Genomic DNA, 18,407 nt, shown 5'->3' with positions numbered 1-18,407 from the left:
TAATTCTTCTGTGTCCGAACTAGATAAATCTGTATTTCAGACCACAGTGCTCTTCAGTTTTCCAAGACTCTATAATTACAAACGAACTGTAAGCTACCCTATTTAAATCATAATAATAATTAATTTTCTAAAAATATATTACTACAATAATAAATATGTTTACAACTTAAAAATTAGTTTAACATCTTTTACAAAATAAAGGACTTAAAATATAAAATATTGTAAATTATCACAAATAAAATTAATAATACAACCATTGGAGAATAATAATTATAAATAATTAACAATAAGAAATTATGTACTTGGATTTAATTAAAAATAATTTACGAGTTATTTCATAGTTCAGTTTTTCCGTCTCCTTAAACATGAGTTGGTGTAGATATTCAAATAATTTTTGTTTGCATCTTGATTTACTTAAAGGGTGTATATTAATTTCTTTATTTATTTTATTATACAGGAATGGGCCTAGAAAACAATAATGTTTATTGACAAAAGCATGTCTATGTTTTGGGAGTTCTACTATAGCCTTGTTTCGTCTTTTAGCGTATAGATCTTTATGAAAATGTTGTTTAGTGTGTTGTCTCAAGATTGTCTGCATGATGAATAGCTGGCGGACTGATAGGACTTCTGAGGACTGGTATAGTAAGAAAGTAGGATACAAATAGGGACGAAATTATTGACAATATCGTCTATTGGTTTCAGTTCGGATGGGGGCCCTCTGTATTCGCGGGGCCCTGGGCTGCAGCCCAAAAAGCCTTATAGTAGATCCGCCCCTGTAATATAAGTAATTTATACACTGGTACATAGTTCGTGGAAGGGAACGCATGCTAAAAACCATTGAGGTACTATAGACTGGAGAGAGCCTTATATCGGTGTATAAGCGTCAAAAGCGTGTAATGTTATGTCCTACTTACTAGGACATAACTAAGGAGTTGGTCTGCATATTTCATGTAATAAAAGTGTTAATAAAGGTTTTTAGTGAACATTTAAATGGTCAAAGAATGCCTCAAACACGTGGATTTAACATTAAATACGTAAGTTTTGAACAACGTTTTTTGGGCTTTTCAATCGGTATTTTTGTAAGCTAAAAATATAATTTATAAGTTTGTTAATCCCTTATTCGTGCTATATAAAGCATTAGTGCTAATATGTCACATCAATTAATAATTTGGCTATAAAAATTGCATAGCTTTTTACGTGTGTTTACGGATTCTCATCACTTGAACTATAGTTAATCGATATCATGAACTAATTGACTTTCTTTCCTGTATCATAATGTGCTTCGAAATAATCGACAAATAGAAATATTCCAGAAAATAAATGCACACTACTTGTATGAAAATAAGCACAAAATGGCCACGCGATGACGGGCTAAGACTACATCTATACTATAATACTTTATCTATGCTAAAAACCGATATGTCAGTTGTCACGAAACTGTCAAGTGAGTGTCAACTGTCAAATGTCAATTGTCAGAAAAATGATATCAAATTGCAGATTACTAAAATCCGAAAAGTGAAAACATTTCTGTTTAGAAAATTTAATATCGAAACTCGAAAGTCAAAACATGTAGTGCCTATTATTACATTACAGTAAGTTTATTTTACAATTTCTGCCTTGCACCAGCTGCAAGTAATAACCAAATTCAGCGGTTATGACCAAAATGCTGTGCCTAAGAGTAAACCCTGCCTCTTTTCGTTTACTTTTGATGTCTCAAAAGCTGGTGGGAGCCTTCACGATGCCAAGTAATGCCACCCACCTTGAGGCATACGACACAACAAACGAGTTTCTTGTAATGCAAAAATCTCAAGTAAGAAGTCATTTCACAACAGATTTCAACTTAAACTACTTCAACAATAATGAAAACACAGTTCCTAAAGACATCACCAACATGTCCGTTGAGGATATTGATAATTTACTAAAGAAATTGTTACAAAACAACAATACAAAAGCTGCTGTAAAAGTAATAAAAAAGTGCACTGAAAGCAAAAGAATTATTAGCGCTGCAACAGTCAAAGAAATCTTCAGAAGCGTCAGTATTGCGGGCCACGTAGATTCAGTTCTAGTTTTGCTGAGTTATGTAGAAAAAGTAAACCCCAATTTGTACAGACGGAATGGACAGTTTATACATTATTTAGCAAAAGCGCAGTGCATGAAAGGTAATTCAGACAAAGGTTTGTCCATATTGAAAGGCGCATATGAAAAGTATGAAGGTCTAAGGAATTTTTATAGAATTATTTTAAGAGAACTGATTCAGGATTCCGTGCTCAACAGATCGGAGGCATCTGTTGTTACTTTTAAAAAGTATGTGCTGGAATTTAGTGAAGAGTGGAAAGATCACTATCCCCTGGTCTGCTTTTGGCATATTTGTTGGTGCAGTGATTGGTTTTCCGATCAAATGTTATCTAATGAGCTATTGGAGACATCTGAAGCACTTCGCTCAATTGTTAAAGAAAGGTAAGCAAGCTTACATCATATAATTGTATTATAATATAAAACAATTTTTTAATAGGCACCTAATTTTTTTTCAACAAATAGCATTTTATTATAAGAAACAGCGAAGGTGCCACAAGGATAAACAAGCCAAACATTTTTTTTCTTTTAAATGTAACTTTTCTAAAATATTATGATACTAAGATAAATGATTGTGTAGGATGTCCATTATCATTTAAATTACATTTAGTAGAAAAGTATTATGTTAATATTATTTGCTGACTCACAAACCTCACATACTTACGGAAAACTTTCCATATATTCAGATCATTGGTGTTCAGTGCTAATATTTTGAGGGAGTTTAACGAAGATGCTGTAGTGAGGATGCTACAGACGTTACTGAAGTATAAAATGATGGAAGAATATGTTAAAGTCTTACAAGTCCTCTTTGCTTATAAATGTAAGTAACATAATATTTTCACAAAATAATTTTTAACTTCAGCCTTTGCCACACTAGTGTTACCAGTTACACAAACAAAAAAGAACTTGTAATCTTGCTACACATTGTGTCTATTAGCAAATTAAGTTTGAGTACTTAATACAAAAAATTCAGACATCTAGTATTAACCCATCAAGCCTCATAAGCTCACCGGTGAGCGAGACACTATAGAATAACAATAGATTTCCAAGAAACCACAATCGAATGATTAATATTATTTCATTATTTTTACACTTTATTCACTAATATTTTATTATATATACTATTACTTAGGTACAAAGGCAGACATAATGCCTTAATATGGCATTAATACTTAACAATAACATTGAAAAGTCAAAAAGATCGTAGAATACCTACTTGTTAAATAATTAAAATAAGTGTTAATAAGTTTAATAGTTATCTATGTCTTCACTTGATTTTTGACCTAATAGGGGTTGAAAATATCATCTTGGTCCACTATTTTCTAGCATCAACCAGTTTATTTTAGATCAATCTTGACATTCTGCTAGCCGTTTACATAAATTTGAAACATTGAAATGATTACTTAAAAAAGTAGTATGAATAAAAATAATATTATTATTCCATAACAATTATTTTATTACTTGTAAATTAACATGACATTATATTAATTACAGTGAGAAACAAAGATTTGAAAGGATGCACGGAGATTGTTAAGAACTGCGAAATGCTGGGCATAGCGCTACCTTCAAAACAGCAGGGAAGTTATATTAAGATGCTCATTGACCGAGAAGAACCTAGTGATAGTCCGACTAAGTCCAAGACCTTTAAACTACAGTTCTAGAATTTTGTGAATGTGCTTTGACATGAATAATGAATATACCAACAGTAACAGACTTACAGAAAACTGGCAAGTACTTTTGTGTTCCAGTTTTATATCTTTTTTTTGTGTGGTGGATTGGTAGGTAGTGTATGTATTTATTAATTATTAGTATCAACTTTTAGTACTATGAGACCAATCAATAAACAACTTTAAAATAAAGTCGAATTCGGAAGTCTCATCTACTGCACACTAGATGGCGCTTTTGTGACTTTGCGGTAGATAAACTTGGGTTATTAGGAGCCTATCTAAAATGCTCTGGAACCGAGCACAAGAATCTTCAGTCTTGCAAGGATATAAAGATTGTAGTTATCAGATCACTCCTTTCAATCTGATTTCACCTTTTACGTAAAAGGCTTTATGATGACTAATTTAAATGTCATGTACTGATCATTTTGTGTCAGATTTTTTGGTTCCCTGAGAACATACCATTGAGTTGTTGATTATACAAGTTAACACTACAATAAAAATTGCCTTAATATTTGTTTACATTTAGATTTTAGATCATAATAATTTGAAACAGAGTACTTACTTATAATGATTTGCTGGTGGTTTAGTGCAGTATTATCTCGATACTTAAATCGTTTAAATGGTTTTGATTAGCCACTAAAATTGCCTCCGATTTACTAATGAAAAGAAAATACATTTTTATACTTTTTGTTTACAAAACTACTGTGCAAGAAATTCTATAGTTTTTTGTCTCTTTTAGTCGTACAAATCGCTTTCGCGTTTACACTTGGGATTGCTATTAAATGACATATTCTCAACAAATTAATCAAAGTATATTGCTATATACTTTGATTAATTTGTTGAGAATAAGTGAAAGAGACAGACTATAGGCTATCTTTCTCACAGCTGCTAAGCTAAAATGAAAAGGGCAGAGAGAGCGTCATATTTTTTACTCTATCAACCAAAATATAAAGAAACACAATATTGTGCATTGTACAAAAAACAAATTGAAGGTACTGTAAATAAGATCAAATATTTTAATGACGATTGTGTAAAAATATATTTATTTAGACTGAATAATGTTATGTTTTATTGTACGAGATTCCGCGATTTAGAATAACCATACACGGATATTCCCTTTTTTAACGGGCAAAACACACAAGCAATCCAGCCTACGTCAAGACGTCTTCCGGTCGTGTCATCTGGCAACACAAGAGCGCTAGCAACACCGGATCTTCACCTTGACGTCTGTTATCGAACCATTCATCCTAGAATACAACACTTCTATTTTCAACGTAATAACATTTTTTTATATACCTTATATTTTACATGTTAACTTCTAATACAGTCCACAAGTAATTAACACAAACGTTATTTATAACTAGACGACGCCTGCAACTCCGTTGCGCATAAAATCGTCTATCGCGCGAGAACCGTACATTCTTCCGGGATAAAAAGTATCCTATGTCCTTTTCAGGTACTCAAAGTACCTCCATACCGAATTTCAGCAAAATCCGTCCAGTGGTTTAGACGTGAAGCGTTAACAGATAGACAGACAGGCACACTTTCGCATTTTTAATATTAGATGGATTTTAGATTCGACTAAATCACTAAGATTCAGTTATCTGCTATATTATGTTATATTACATACATAATTTGGCAAAATGTATCATTTTAAATGCTATACTATACCTCCAGGTGAAACAAAATACTCGTGACGTCACAGAGTGAGATAGCTGCTACTTTCCTTATGCGTGTGAAGAGAAGGAATGAATGCAGCTGACAGAGGTGTTTTTTTTTTTATTATGTTTTATTACGTAGTTATAAAAGTTGAACGTACTGTATTCGCAATCTATTCTATTTAGATAAAGAGGTTATCTAAAGGTAAGTAATTGTGCTAAAAAGTGTAGTACTATTTATTTTATTATTGTTAATCGTGTAAGATAATTATAATTATTTCCGAGTTAAATCGTTGGGTCAGAAATAGGACGTTGACGCAGCAATAAGGGCCGGGATACAAAAACACGACACGACTTCGTGTCGTACCACGACGCGACGTCGTTTCACGATGCGACGTCGTATCGTATCGTGTTTTTGTGTCCCGGCCCTAACGCGGCTTTACACAAACAAATTATAAAACCCGGGGACCGAACATTTGCCGCGATAAAAACGCTTTTCATGGGTGTCAGGTTTATTTTCGTTACGGAATTTCTTGATTCGGTTGCCGCGCTCAAAACCTGAAAGCTATGCAATAGCTTAAAAGTTTGAGAACCGCTGATCTGAGCTGTGTTGTATCCGGATTCCGGTGTAAACATAACAAAGTAAGGTAGGTAAGTATTTTATCATAGCTAATTTTAAAGGCAGAACGAGTTCCTATTCGCGTAATTAAAAAGTATACTTACCTAGGCCTGTAGACAAGTGGCAAAGCGCTAACGCTAACGCTAGCGCTACAAAATGTATGCGATCTGACATAAGTCATCGCTTCGCTAGCGAATACTAATGTCAAATCCATACATTTTGTAGCGCTAGCGCTAGCGTTAGCGTTAGCGTTTTGCCACTTGTCTACGGGGGCTACTAATGTTATTGCAAAACTATTTAAACGTTTAAGAAAACCAATGACCTGTTAACACGTAAACAAGGTGTTATGTGTATGTGATCCGATCCGATCGAATCATGAAGTATCAAGAAGTGCATATAAAAATTATCCAATTAAGTATAATTTCGCCAATTTTGATTCCTACGCTCTCTTAACTAAATTAATATTTAAACTAGCTTTCCCGGTGAACTTCGTGTCACTTTAAAACCTTCCCTGGACTTCTACGAATATTTAAGACTAAAATTAGCCCAATCCGCTCAGCCGTTTTCGAGTTTTAGCGTTACTAACACAAAAGTGTTGTTTTTAGACTTTTTCAGGAAATTTATTTTTTTTTAGAATTTTTCTCTCCGTAAGAACCATCCTCGTACTTCAAGGAATATTTAAAAAAAAAGAATTAGCGAAATCGGTCCAACCGTTCTCGAGTTTTGCGCTTAGCAACACATTCAGCGACTCATTTTTATATTATAGATATAGCTAATTATAATTTTGTATCTATTATAAACACGTGTATTGAAAGTGCGACCAGACCACCAGACCCATAATTTTCTGAGGTTATCATGAAATTAATTACTATAAATTGCTATAGTTTATTTATTACATTGATAGACTATAATTATATTTAAATATACTATATTAGGTACAATTAACCCTAGGATGGTAACATAATGTACACGACCGCGCATAGTAACAGGGGTGCCAGGTCACCCCAGTTGTTATGAATAAATAAAAAAACTTTTGTTTCATGAAAACTAAAACTTTTTAATGTAAAAACAAAATAAAGCAACACTTTTCTTTAGATCAATCTGTAACAACACGAAATAAATCTTGGAATTATTTAGTTTTTCTTAATAAAACACAATTAATACAAATTTCCAAGCGTTGTTCAGTTCACGCAGGCCTTTTGGATTTGGAACAAAAAATATTTACTTTTTTGTCATTTTTTCGAGGACACAATGTACCATCGAGTTAGTTGATTCCTATGCAATTGACAGACCAACGTCATTTGGTCAAATATGTCAATTCAATGTTAATTGTGATCTGTCAGCTGGGTTTGACGTAACGCAACCAAACTACTTAGGTCCCCGATTTGCATAGGAATCAACTTCTCTGATAGTACATCGAGCAAGCTTTAGTAATTTGGCGGGGGGTTCGCTTGCTGGAACTTCTTCGGGAATATTTAGAATGATCCCTATATTTCTCGATAGTAGTCGAGGTAAATTCGACTCGAAACGTCGTTTTATGTGCGGCTCGGCTAGCTGTATTGCTAGTTTTTTTTAGGAGATTGCTTTTAAATTTGTTAGCTGGCGTGTTTGGATGTTTTACTCATAGATAGAGAATCATATAATTAGAATCGGAGACAATATCATCTTTTTCAGAATGCACGGAGACGTAATATTCATTTTCAGAAGGTTGCTCGGCCTATGATGGCTCTGTTTCACTCTCATCATCTTCAGCAATAGTAATTAAGTACCGCTCAAGCTCTTCATCATTACAAAATGTCATTATGAAGTATGAACTGAAAATAATGCATAAATAAAATACGTGAACAAAAAAATACCTACGTAAATAGTAACAGGGGTGTCGCATCACCCTACACATACCTGCAGATCGAAATTGACGCGTGCTGCTCTCACCACGCAACGGCTACTGATGAATTACAGTAAAACAAAAGAATACACCAAATGCTAGTCCAAGATAGCCAATAATGTTCAAGAAATCGGCGCGTGATTGCTTGCGTGGGGTGTTGGGGCACCCCTGTTACCATCCTAGGGTTAAAACAAGTTATTTATAAGATATACAAATTTCTGTCCTAATAATAGATTGGGAAAACCAGTGACTTGCAAAAACTCGTGTAGGTATAGTGCGTTAAGAAAGTCATGACAGGCGGGAAAAGATTCTAAACGTAATCACGCTTAAAAGGTGTATTTTTTTCTTTGTATTTTCACAGAGAACGCTTATTACATTTTAAATACTGTCACCTTGCACATTTTTATCTCGAATTAATAAAGTTCTTTTATTTTTTATTTCATTTAAAAAAATTCCCGCCTGTCATGACTTTCTTGACAGACTATAGGTAGATAATAATTAGTCACGAGTACCAAAATTTTGCATAACTAGAAAGTTGTCTTATGCGACTACGAATAAAATAATTATGAGTTACAACTTTTGCAGTCTAGTGCGTTTTTTCTGTCTCTTGTAACTATAATTGTGTGAAAATGTTTCTTCCAGCCTATTCCCCTAATCTGACTTAGATAAGATAAGAGTCACTGCTAATTAGATTTACAATAATGGGCTAAACACGGAGCTAATTTGTATTAGCGCCGTGGGGCTAAACGACACAAGTCAGCTAGTCAGTTTTTAATTTTTGGTAATAAGCTACATCTAAACAATTAAATAACAGGATAAGATAAAAATCGGTCGCGAGTCGGACTCGCGCACGAAGGGTTCCGTACCGATACAGAGCAAAAATGGGCTAAAATTGTGTTTTTTTTATTTTAGTTTAATATTATTTTATCTTACGATATAGAGCGAAAAAGGCCGAAAAATTTACGTTTTTTGTATGGGAGCCTTTATATTTAGCCTTTATATAATTTAATATCTGACTGGGGTAAGCGTAATCGTCTGAAATTCGCCGCGCAAAAAACTTACCAAATTCTTTTAAAAGGTTCCCTTATATCTTCCCCTAGCATTAAACTTGACAATATTAACGTTAAACGCAAACAGTCGCTCTGTTATCTTGGTTTTTACTTAGAAAATAAATTTACATTTTTAGAACATATAATTCAAACCGGTGAGAAAGCGAAACGCAACTTTTACTCCTTTACCAAAATATCTACTTCGACATGGGGCCTTTCATTCAAAACCCTAAAATTAATTTACACTGCTACTTACCTTGGCAGCATTTGCTACGGGGCCCCCGTGTGGGCTGACAGAGCAACTATCGGCGCGGCTCGTCGCAAGTTGCTACAAAGCCAACGTCTTGCTCTTATATTCTTGTGCAAAGCTTACAGAACCACAAGCACCGAAGCCTTGCCCGTGTTAGCCGGAGTTTTACCCGTTGACCTTGAGATTCAGCGTCGTGCGACAATGTACTATCATAACAAAAACATTGACAACCCGTTCTTTTTAAGCGCTCGCGATAAAAATAAAATAGCAAGATTGTTTGAACCTTTAGAAAACTCTTTGCAAAGCCTAATCTCCGAATGGCAGACGCGTTGGGACTGTTCCACCAAAGGGCGACATCTTTATAATTTTTTCCCTAATATTCGTGAACGACTATCCAAACATTGGATGGATATTGATCACTGCGTTTCTCAATTCCTGACCGGTCATGGAAATTTTAAGGCCAAACTCTACGGATTTAATCTGGTAGCATCACCCATGTGCGAGTGCTCGACCGAAGGCAACATGTTTGAACAAACAGCTCATCATGTTCTCTGGGAGTGCAGTCTCTGGCAGGACGAAAGAACTACAATGCTAAACAACCTACTCTGCACATCTGGTGTAGCATACTACGGTGATCTCGTGGACAGCGCTAGGAACTTCCGTGCCTTCAAGCGTTTTTGTCACAATTACTATTGGCAACAGTCTAACACAATAAATTAATTTAGCTGTAGCATAGTAGTCACTATTATTATTAACGTTAAATTCCCGTGGTGCTTCTCCCCTTCAGTTCTTTGACTTTCGGTCACTGCAACTTTGTGCTGTCTCCCGCTTTATATTGGGGAGGGAATCTGGAATTCTTCCTACTCCTCCTATTTTCTTCTGATTAATTTCGTTGCGGGTCCCAAGACAGCTTTAGCATGTCCCTCGGGCTCCCTGAGATCATATCAAAGGGTTTTCGTGGTTGGATGCCGCTGTCGATCCTGGCGACACAGGAGATACAGTGGTGGGAATGTGTGGTGGGCCAAAGCCCGTTTAAAAAAAAAAAAATGGGAGCCTTTAATATTAATTTTGTTTTGTTTTCAGTATTTGTTGTTATAGCGGCAACAGATAATACACAAAAGCTGTAGCGGTTCTTGAGATACAGCCTGGAGACAAACAGACGCACGGACAGACGGACAGACAACGAAGTCTTAGTAATAGTGTTCCGTTTTTCCCTTTGGGTACGGAACCCTAAAAATAGTGTACCTCCCTTAATCTACATTAAAACTATTTTAAAGCGGCGATTAAATAAAATATTGATTCAAAATAAAAACCTTAAGTTTATTGAGATTTTTTTGAAAGGTACACATAGGTAAACTTAACAATAAATAACTTAAACTGTATCTAAAACCTAGTAACTTCGTTTTCTCTCTCTTCTGGACACTGTTTTGCTTCCCTTTTTCTTAACGCGTAGAGGATTCTGTAACAAAAAAAATATATATTCTTAATGTAATATCGCACCCCCAGACCAAAACAGAGCTAACTCAAAAATTGGCCTTTTCGAGTTATGAACACCACTAAATTCCTTGTTCCATGGGCGTATATAAGGGGGGGGTCCTAGGGGGTCCGGACTATTATTATCCATCTTACTTGTCCAATCGACAATATATTATGTACCCACCGATTTTCATCTTCGAGATACATGTATTTTTTCTATTATTATATGTGGAGCGCGTCCGTAGGCAGAGTAGGTATTTAGGCTGCAGCAGAACCCTTCATGGGCGAGTCCAACTCGCACTTGGCCGCTTTTTTACGTTAGGGACCCCCCCCCCCCCCTTTTCAAAGATATATATACGCCCGTGCCTTGTTCCAATATCCATCGATCAACAAAACAGATTTAAAAACATCTTCAATACTCCGCACTAGATGTCGTTAGGAGTCTTTTTTGTTGAACAAGTGGCACCCGCCCTGCCCCCGCCAAAACGGAGATAATATTAGTTTTGGACTAATAATTAAGAATTTAAAGCTGCAAATAACAAAGCTGTGAGTAGAGCTATTGGATCCGATTCCTTTATCTCGAACTTCTATCACTGGCTGGCTTAGCGGGCCCCTAGACGATCAATTTGATTGTGCAATATCACGTATTGTGTGGTATTGTGCAATATTATTGATGGTCCAGGTTTAATATTGAAAGAGCCCGCCTTTCAATCTTTGTGTCAAATAAGTTGTTCAATAAATATTGTACCGTGATATTCCGCAACAAAATTATTGATCGTCTAAGGGCCCGCTTAAACATGGCATGCGGCATGCCTCAAGACATGAGCTTTGGACTCAGACAGTTCGAGTACGAATAATTAACATTCGAAGTACCTCAATCGGGACCTTGCGGCCCCTGCGCTATAGGTACGTTGCAAGAAATCCAAAATACGATCTTTCTGGGTGTTCCCGTAAACACCAGTGTTAGGGTCGCACTACACCGGAATGGCAGCGGCGCGGGCGAGGCGAGCACGTTCAGTGTTATAATATGATTTTAAACTTTATCTTCATTATTGTAATACATAGTACCGCTTGAAAAATCTACGACCGTCCGTGGCCACTCGTGGCCGCCCGTGGCCGCTCGTGGCCGTGTTTTCTCAAGCGATACTATGTATTACAGTAATGAAGATAAAGTTTAAAATCATATAACACTGAAAGTGCTCGCCTCGCCGCTGCCATTCCGGTGTTCTCACATTTTTGGTGCATTATAATGCCGTGCAAAACAAACCAACAAGTTATTGTGCCCCAAACTTTAAAACATTTTTGTTGCTTGAGAATCGAACCCTCCGCTTACAAAATCAACCTCCAAGCAACTAAACCATCGTGTTTCGGCAATAACAAGTAGGAAAGCGAGAGAAACCATACCTTATTATATAGATTTCTATATTGCAGAAAGTTAGAAGGACATCTATGGGGCTTTTATATAAATTTAGAAATAATTCAAGGTTTAACGCTAATAGAAATCTAATCTCTAGGCTTATTTCACCGCAAGGCTGTTTTTTGTTGATGTTGAAATTATCGACAGTCCGCAGAGAAAAGTGTTTTGTTTATAAACCAAAGATCTTACTGCTAATTACTATTCAGAATGATCGAGAAACCCTTTCAAAGTCACATAATATAGTTTTGTAAATCTTTATTTGCATTTCTTTCAAATCCCATATCTATTTTGTTGTTGTTAAAGTTTGTCGTTAAGGCGACGCCTTGATAGTTTGGCTGTAGCGATATCGATTTTTCTCAGCAATGACTAAAGCTAAGAAATTAAAGTTCATTGTCAGTATTCATCATGTCAAAGACATGAATTACCCATAACATAACACGATTGGTCGACTTTTATAACTCAGAATAATCAATCAAAAAGACCTCTTTAAAAAAAGGGATTCTTATTTTGCCAACCGAGGAGAGTGATTTAAGCTTCCAAATTTTGAACGTAGATTGGTTCAAGCATACACTTTAATTTGCCCATAGCTTATATGAAATATATGGTTTTTAAATTACGCGACAAAAACCATTTTGTCGCTTACGCCTTTTCCATTTCTTGCTGTTCCATTTCTTGTTTTCTATGAAAAAGCAATCTAAAACATATCCAACACGGTTTTTTACTTTAACGCGGCCTCACCTTAATTAAGTATATTTAAAGTAAGATAAGCTCAAGGCACATTTTTTGTGTGCTAGTCCGCACTCTGCACGTACCTAATGATTAGTGTTTGCTTGCATTAAATAGGCTTACGAGTGTTCCAATTTTGATAAAATCTGGCACAGATATCAGTAGATCGTAAGGACATTGTCCTGTTATTGTACCTACAAGTGTATAAGAAACACTTGGTTATTATTAGTATATTTCCATAATATCCCAGTTTTTCCACAAACCATATACACTGTCCTCTAGACTGTCATGTTTTCATCCACGCTTCCTTAATAATATTAATCTTTTGTCTTGACTCATTGTTTTACTAAAATAAAGTCGGACGTACAAAGAGCTCCGTAACATTATAAAGCAAGGAAATAATTTTGAGTTAATAGAATTTAAGGCCATCCCCTGAGCAGTCTTCCACAGTGCGTTTTTCGCGTAACTTTCTGCCGCGCACTGTAAAACTCTGGAATGAACGGTCACCAGCAGTATTTCCGGACCAATACGACCTGCAAACCTTTAAGAAAAGAGCGTATACCCTCTTAAAAGGCCGGCAACGCACCTGCAGCTCTTCTGACGTTGCGAGTGTCCATGGGCGGCGGTAGTTGCTTACCATCAGGTGACCCGTTTGCTCGTTTGCCCCCATATTTAATATAAAAAAAAAAAAAACGAGCTTGACCATAATATTGATATTGACATAACCCCCATACATTTATCAAACTCTACATTATATTTAAGTTTATTTATCATTAAAAGTATCTGCGTGCGGCCGTTAAAGTATCAAATTTCATCAAAATTGTCTCAGCGAAAAGCCCGAACAGACACACACGTAATATTAGTGATAATAATATAGAATATATACTCACAAATATAATGCTATAGCAGGTACGGCAAGTGCGGCGCTGATCAAGTAGAAGGCTCCAGCGAATGTGGATATGGTGCTAAGGTACACCTTGCTGTACACCGGCGAGTATATCACTGGCACCAGAGCCTCTGATATGCTGATTAGAGAGCTTGTTTTGCCTGAAAACAAAAAGAGTCAAGTAAAAATAATAATAATAAAAAAAAACTAAAAAAAAACGCGCTTTTTTCGAATTCATTTTTATTTTCAATTTTTTTATCAAAGTTTCGAATTAATTAGACTACTGGAGATAGGTAAATATCGTGCTCAAAGATTCCGTTACATACATACAGCCCAAACTTATAAAAGCATGTTAAAAAGAGATCTTGGAAAAAAAGATGGTGAAGATGACTTTGAAACAGGTACTATACAAAGGAAACGGAAATGTTACGTCTATATTTCTGATTTTGTACCTTTTAAGCATAAAAAATATGGCGCTGCTTAATGCACCTTTTAAAAAAAGGTTGACGGCCCCTACTTTTTTTCAATTCACAGAATATTCAGAGGCGAAGCCTATAGGCTTGTTCTACGTGGAAAATTAAGATGATTTTGTTCAGAGTAGAACCTTCTAAAGTGTAATTTGAGAGAGATACAAGCGTTTTTTAAATGACACGGCTCACGTCTCATACGCCACACGGTAAAAACATGTATGACACGGCTCCCGTGTCATCCGCACTGAATCGGTTAGGTCAAAATAATGAATTTATGATGCTGATGATTGTCAGTCAGTCAGTTGTCCATAGACGACATCGTAGCATTCTCGTGGAACCATTTTCGATACAGTTACGTTTCTTTTGTTTTTGTATCGTATTTCGATTGCAAATTCACTATAATATAGTTCAGGTTCCGAAAAGAGAGAGATTCTACCGTAGGTTTTTATTTCGAAAAAAATAGCATTATAACTAGTTTTTGCCAGCGCCAAGACAGAGAAAGCACGATAATTAACAAAATATTAATACTTGAAGACGTGGACCAAAACCTGTTAATAATTGGACACGTGTTGTTTATTATTTTTATATTTAAATACGCATTAATTACTTTAATTAATAACCGTTAATAACTTAATCAAACCGATGTATTTTCAGTGCATTGTTATGAGAGCGGTGGAAAATTAACCAAGGTCTTAGATATGATGAAATGCTGTACCGATTATTTTCATGAAAAACAATATTTACGGTACTATGTAGTATGTAGCGTAGGTAGTGCGAGTTGTGACGTCAAAAATGGCAAAAAACGCCTGCAATTGATAAATTAGTAAACATTTAGGCGCTTTGCAGACGACGGGGCGGGGCGGGCCGGTCAATTTCGCCGCAAACGATAGCACAAAGTGTCTAAACACACTAGGCTGAATTACGCTGGTGTAATTTCCGCCGCAAATGTCAAACGCATACAAAACGCGACCTAGTAGTGTGTCACCCCTCGTATTCGGTCCGTATTTTGTATGCAATTTAAACGCGGCGGAATTTACGCCGGCGTAATTCAGCCTAATGTGGTTAGACCCAAAGGGAATCCTATATTATTACCAAATACCAACGCACACGGCGGACAAAACGACCGCGTCGCAGCTGGTGCCCTGTGAGCACTGGCGGCGCGGCATGTCCGCGGACAAAAAGCCCGCCCCGCCCCATCGTCTGCAAAGCGTTTTTAGCTAGGTAGCTTAATAAATACAGTGTTTGTTTACCAGTAAAAAAAAATATTTCGGAACCCCGTCCTTTGAGGGTTTGTTTATGAATAATATGTCCTTTTGTTAAAATTTTCTTACTTAATAAATCAATATTTTTAATATTTAGATACTTTTCGCTTTTTTACTGAAATGGTTCTCTCAGCATCTGGCGACCCCCAAGCTACAGAGGCTTCGCTAAAACACTTATAATTTATTATTATAATATATCACACTAAAAGTGTGATAACTAAACAACCATAAATTCCTTAAGTATAAATATTAAGGTTTTCTAACTCGTATTCAAAACGTGTCCTGAGCCCAAACTAGTTTAAGCCCAAACTAGTTTAAGTTAATAATTATACGTGGGAGAGCCATGCTTTGGCACGAATGGGCCGGCTCGACCGGATAAATACCACGTTCTCACAGAAAACCGGCGTGAAACAGCGCTTGCGCTGTGTTTCGCCGAGTGAGTGAGTTTACCGGAGGCCCAATCCCCTAACCCCTACCCTATTCCCTTCCCTACCCTCAACTATTCCCTTCCCTTCCCTACCCTCCCCTATTACCCTATTCCCTCTTAAAAGGTCGGAAACGCACTTGCAGCTCTTCCGATGCTGCGAGTGTCCATGGGCGACGGAAGTTGCTTTCCAGCAGGTGACCCGTTTGCTCGTTTTCCCCCTTATTTCATAAAAAAAAAAGTTATTAAAAAAATCTGAAATTTCGAATAAGTAGGCATAATTATTATTATTTATCTAGATGAGATACATCTCAACGCATTTTTGTTTAATAAGGAGGGTTAACCATGGAAGGCCACTCTAACGGGAAAATACTTTTTGTCGTTTATTAACTAAATTTCTAATTTAATAAAAAATATTATTAAATTAGGAATATTTTTATTATTATGTATATAAGTAGAGTAGTCTCGCTTTATTAACGGCCGTTCGTAATATTTGATCTATCTCTGGTTTTGCCCTACTAGAGATAGGAATAGCTCACATTAGACATTAGAGACATATATTTTATGTCAATTGTGAGCTATTCCTATCTCTAGTAGGGCAAAACCAGAGATAGATCAAATATTGGGAACGGCCGTAAGTGAAATGCTTACTGATGACTAGACATCGGATTATATGCACGATCAAAGTGCCGAAATATGCATGCAAGTATGCACGATAAATAGCCAAAATATGCACAAAATATGCACAATCAAAAGTCACTTATTATTAAAATTTATTATTTTTTGTAGAGCTTTCCGGTGGTGCCGTTAATAAAAGTGTCAATTTTTATAATTTCATCAAATCCTGGATTTTTATTTTTTATACAGCACCTATAATAATTTTCTACAAACATTTTCCGATTGCAATCTTAATGCCCATGGAAGTTTAAGAAATCGGTAACTACTTTATTCAAATTTTTTACTAATGTTGCCAACTACAAAGAAAAATTTTGTTTCTAGAAAGATATACCTATCGGGTACAATATTTGTAGGTTTGTATGAGTTCCCTGTACAGAGTTTACTGTAAAAGTAGCAGCGCTGAAAGAGTAAATTTGTTTTTAAACCCATCAATCCCCAAGCGGCAGCCGGCTGCTGCACAACAATTGAAAATCCATTGTGTCTGCTATACCCACGATGGAGGTGATAATATAATGGCCACATACACTCCCTCAAGTTTATCACTTTGTTTTATTAAGCCCTGAATAGAATCTAGGTAATATGTATAACAAGACCACTAATACGCTATAAAATTATAGTTCTATCATTGTGTTAAAAGACATGGAACGTAATTGCTTAAATATACTGCATACCGTACAACATAAACCAGTTATATAAAGTTGTAACCTTTATGAATATATTATATGATAATAGACTGTTCTTTCTACGTGACATAATAATATTACCTAAATGGATCCATTGTGTAAGATGTAGATCATAATATTATAACAACTTGTTGACCACAAACTCAACCGCGTTTAATTTGAGATTGCATCTGAAAAACTATCCCAAAAATACTAAAAAAATACAAAGAAAATGTGAAGAGTGAATACTATACTCGTAGTTACTACCTAGTATCTACTAAATAGGAACAGTGTAGATTAGTCTAGAACAAACATACTATCACAAATTTTTGGCTTTATTAAAGTAAATACTAAACACTAGACGCTCGCGTTAATAAAGAGCGTAGTGTAGCGCGGTCTAAAAGTAGCCTATGTATTTTCCTGTGGTTAATAACAATACACTACAAAAAAGGCATTATTCGTGAAATTAGTGTAAAAGAAAAAAAAACTTTTCAGCTTTACAAAATTATTGCTTTGTCACAGCTAATGCTGTATTATGTATTATGTTGTATAGTGATTAGTGATTAGTGACAAAAACATAATTTTGTGAATCCAGGCGCTATTTTCGTACCATATTAGCAAAGGCTTTATCAAGATGGTATGTTTAGGTCGAAATTAAAAATAGGCTCGTCGGTTTTGAGGGTTCCGTACCTAAAGCGTATATACAGGACCCTAATACTGAGACTTTGTTGTCTGTCCGTCTGTCTGTCTCCACGCTCCAGGCTATATTATGTCAAAACCGCTATATTTTCACAGATTGTGTATTTCTGTTGCCGCTATTACAACAAATAAGTAAAATAAAATTAATATTTAAGGGATAATCCATACAATTTTATTTCAAAACGTTATTTTTTTCTGTTTTTTGCTTGTAATCAATATTCGATTTTTATAACATTTTCGCAACAAGATTTCTAAACTTATTAAATGTATTAAGAAACGTGTTCCTACGGCCTATGTAAGGTCATAATATATGCTAAAATATGCCTAAATAATATTTATTCATAACAAGGTGACACCCGCGACCCCGTTGCGAAAAAAATCGTTTACCGCGTGGGAACCGTACAATTTTTACCGTACCGTACATTTAAAACTTACTATGAATTTCACAACAAAATTAACCACAATTAATAAAGCGCCCAGACCGTACTTTAGTTTTCTAACATCCA

The 18,407-nt window shown here is 35.6% G+C and overlaps 2 protein-coding genes across 2 annotated transcripts in view; one reads left to right on the top strand and one right to left on the bottom strand.

The window, feature by feature from the left end:
• The first annotated feature begins 1,491 nt into the window (after window positions 1-1,491).
• On the top strand, window positions 1,492-4,796 carry LOC121737115. The gene is made up of 3 exons (XM_042128667.1): window positions 1,492-2,457; window positions 2,760-2,893; window positions 3,568-4,796. Exons 1-3 carry the CDS (start codon window positions 1,655-1,657, stop codon window positions 3,732-3,734), a joined length of 1,104 nt encoding a protein of 367 aa, XP_041984601.1. The 5' UTR covers window positions 1,492-1,654; the 3' UTR covers window positions 3,735-4,796.
• Window positions 4,797-10,500: 5,704 nt separating this feature from the next.
• Window positions 10,501-18,407, bottom strand: part of LOC121737113 (proton-coupled folate transporter-like) — a 30,995-nt gene continuing 23,088 nt past the window's right edge. Inside the window, exons 4-5 of the mRNA XM_042128666.1 lie at window positions 13,711-13,867; window positions 10,501-10,660 (exon numbers count right to left, since the gene is read on the bottom strand). Coding sequence (XP_041984600.1) covers window positions 10,585-10,660; window positions 13,711-13,867 — 233 coding nt within the window. The 3' untranslated portion in view covers window positions 10,501-10,584. The remainder of the gene's footprint in view (window positions 10,661-13,710; window positions 13,868-18,407) is intronic.

The sequence above is a fragment of the Aricia agestis genome, chromosome 20 (assembly GCF_905147365.1).
Source record: "Aricia agestis chromosome 20, ilAriAges1.1, whole genome shotgun sequence".
Lineage (NCBI taxonomy): Eukaryota > Metazoa > Arthropoda > Insecta > Lepidoptera > Lycaenidae > Aricia > Aricia agestis.
Note: the sequence above shows the minus strand (reverse complement) of the source record. Positions and strands in the feature narration are given on the sequence as shown.

Bases quoted from the DNA above. Each gene is read 5' to 3' on its own strand.
- LOC121737115 (XM_042128667.1), top strand. From the start codon at position 1,655: ATGACCAAAATGCTGTGCCTAAGAGTAAACCCTGCCTCTTTTCGTTTA. The intron at 2,458-2,759 runs GTAAGCAAGCTT...CCATATATTCAG, and splicing joins CGCTCAATTGTTAAAGAAAG to ATCATTGGTGTTCAGTGCTA. The intron at 2,894-3,567 runs GTAAGTAACATA...TATTAATTACAG, and splicing joins AGTCCTCTTTGCTTATAAAT to TGAGAAACAAAGATTTGAAA.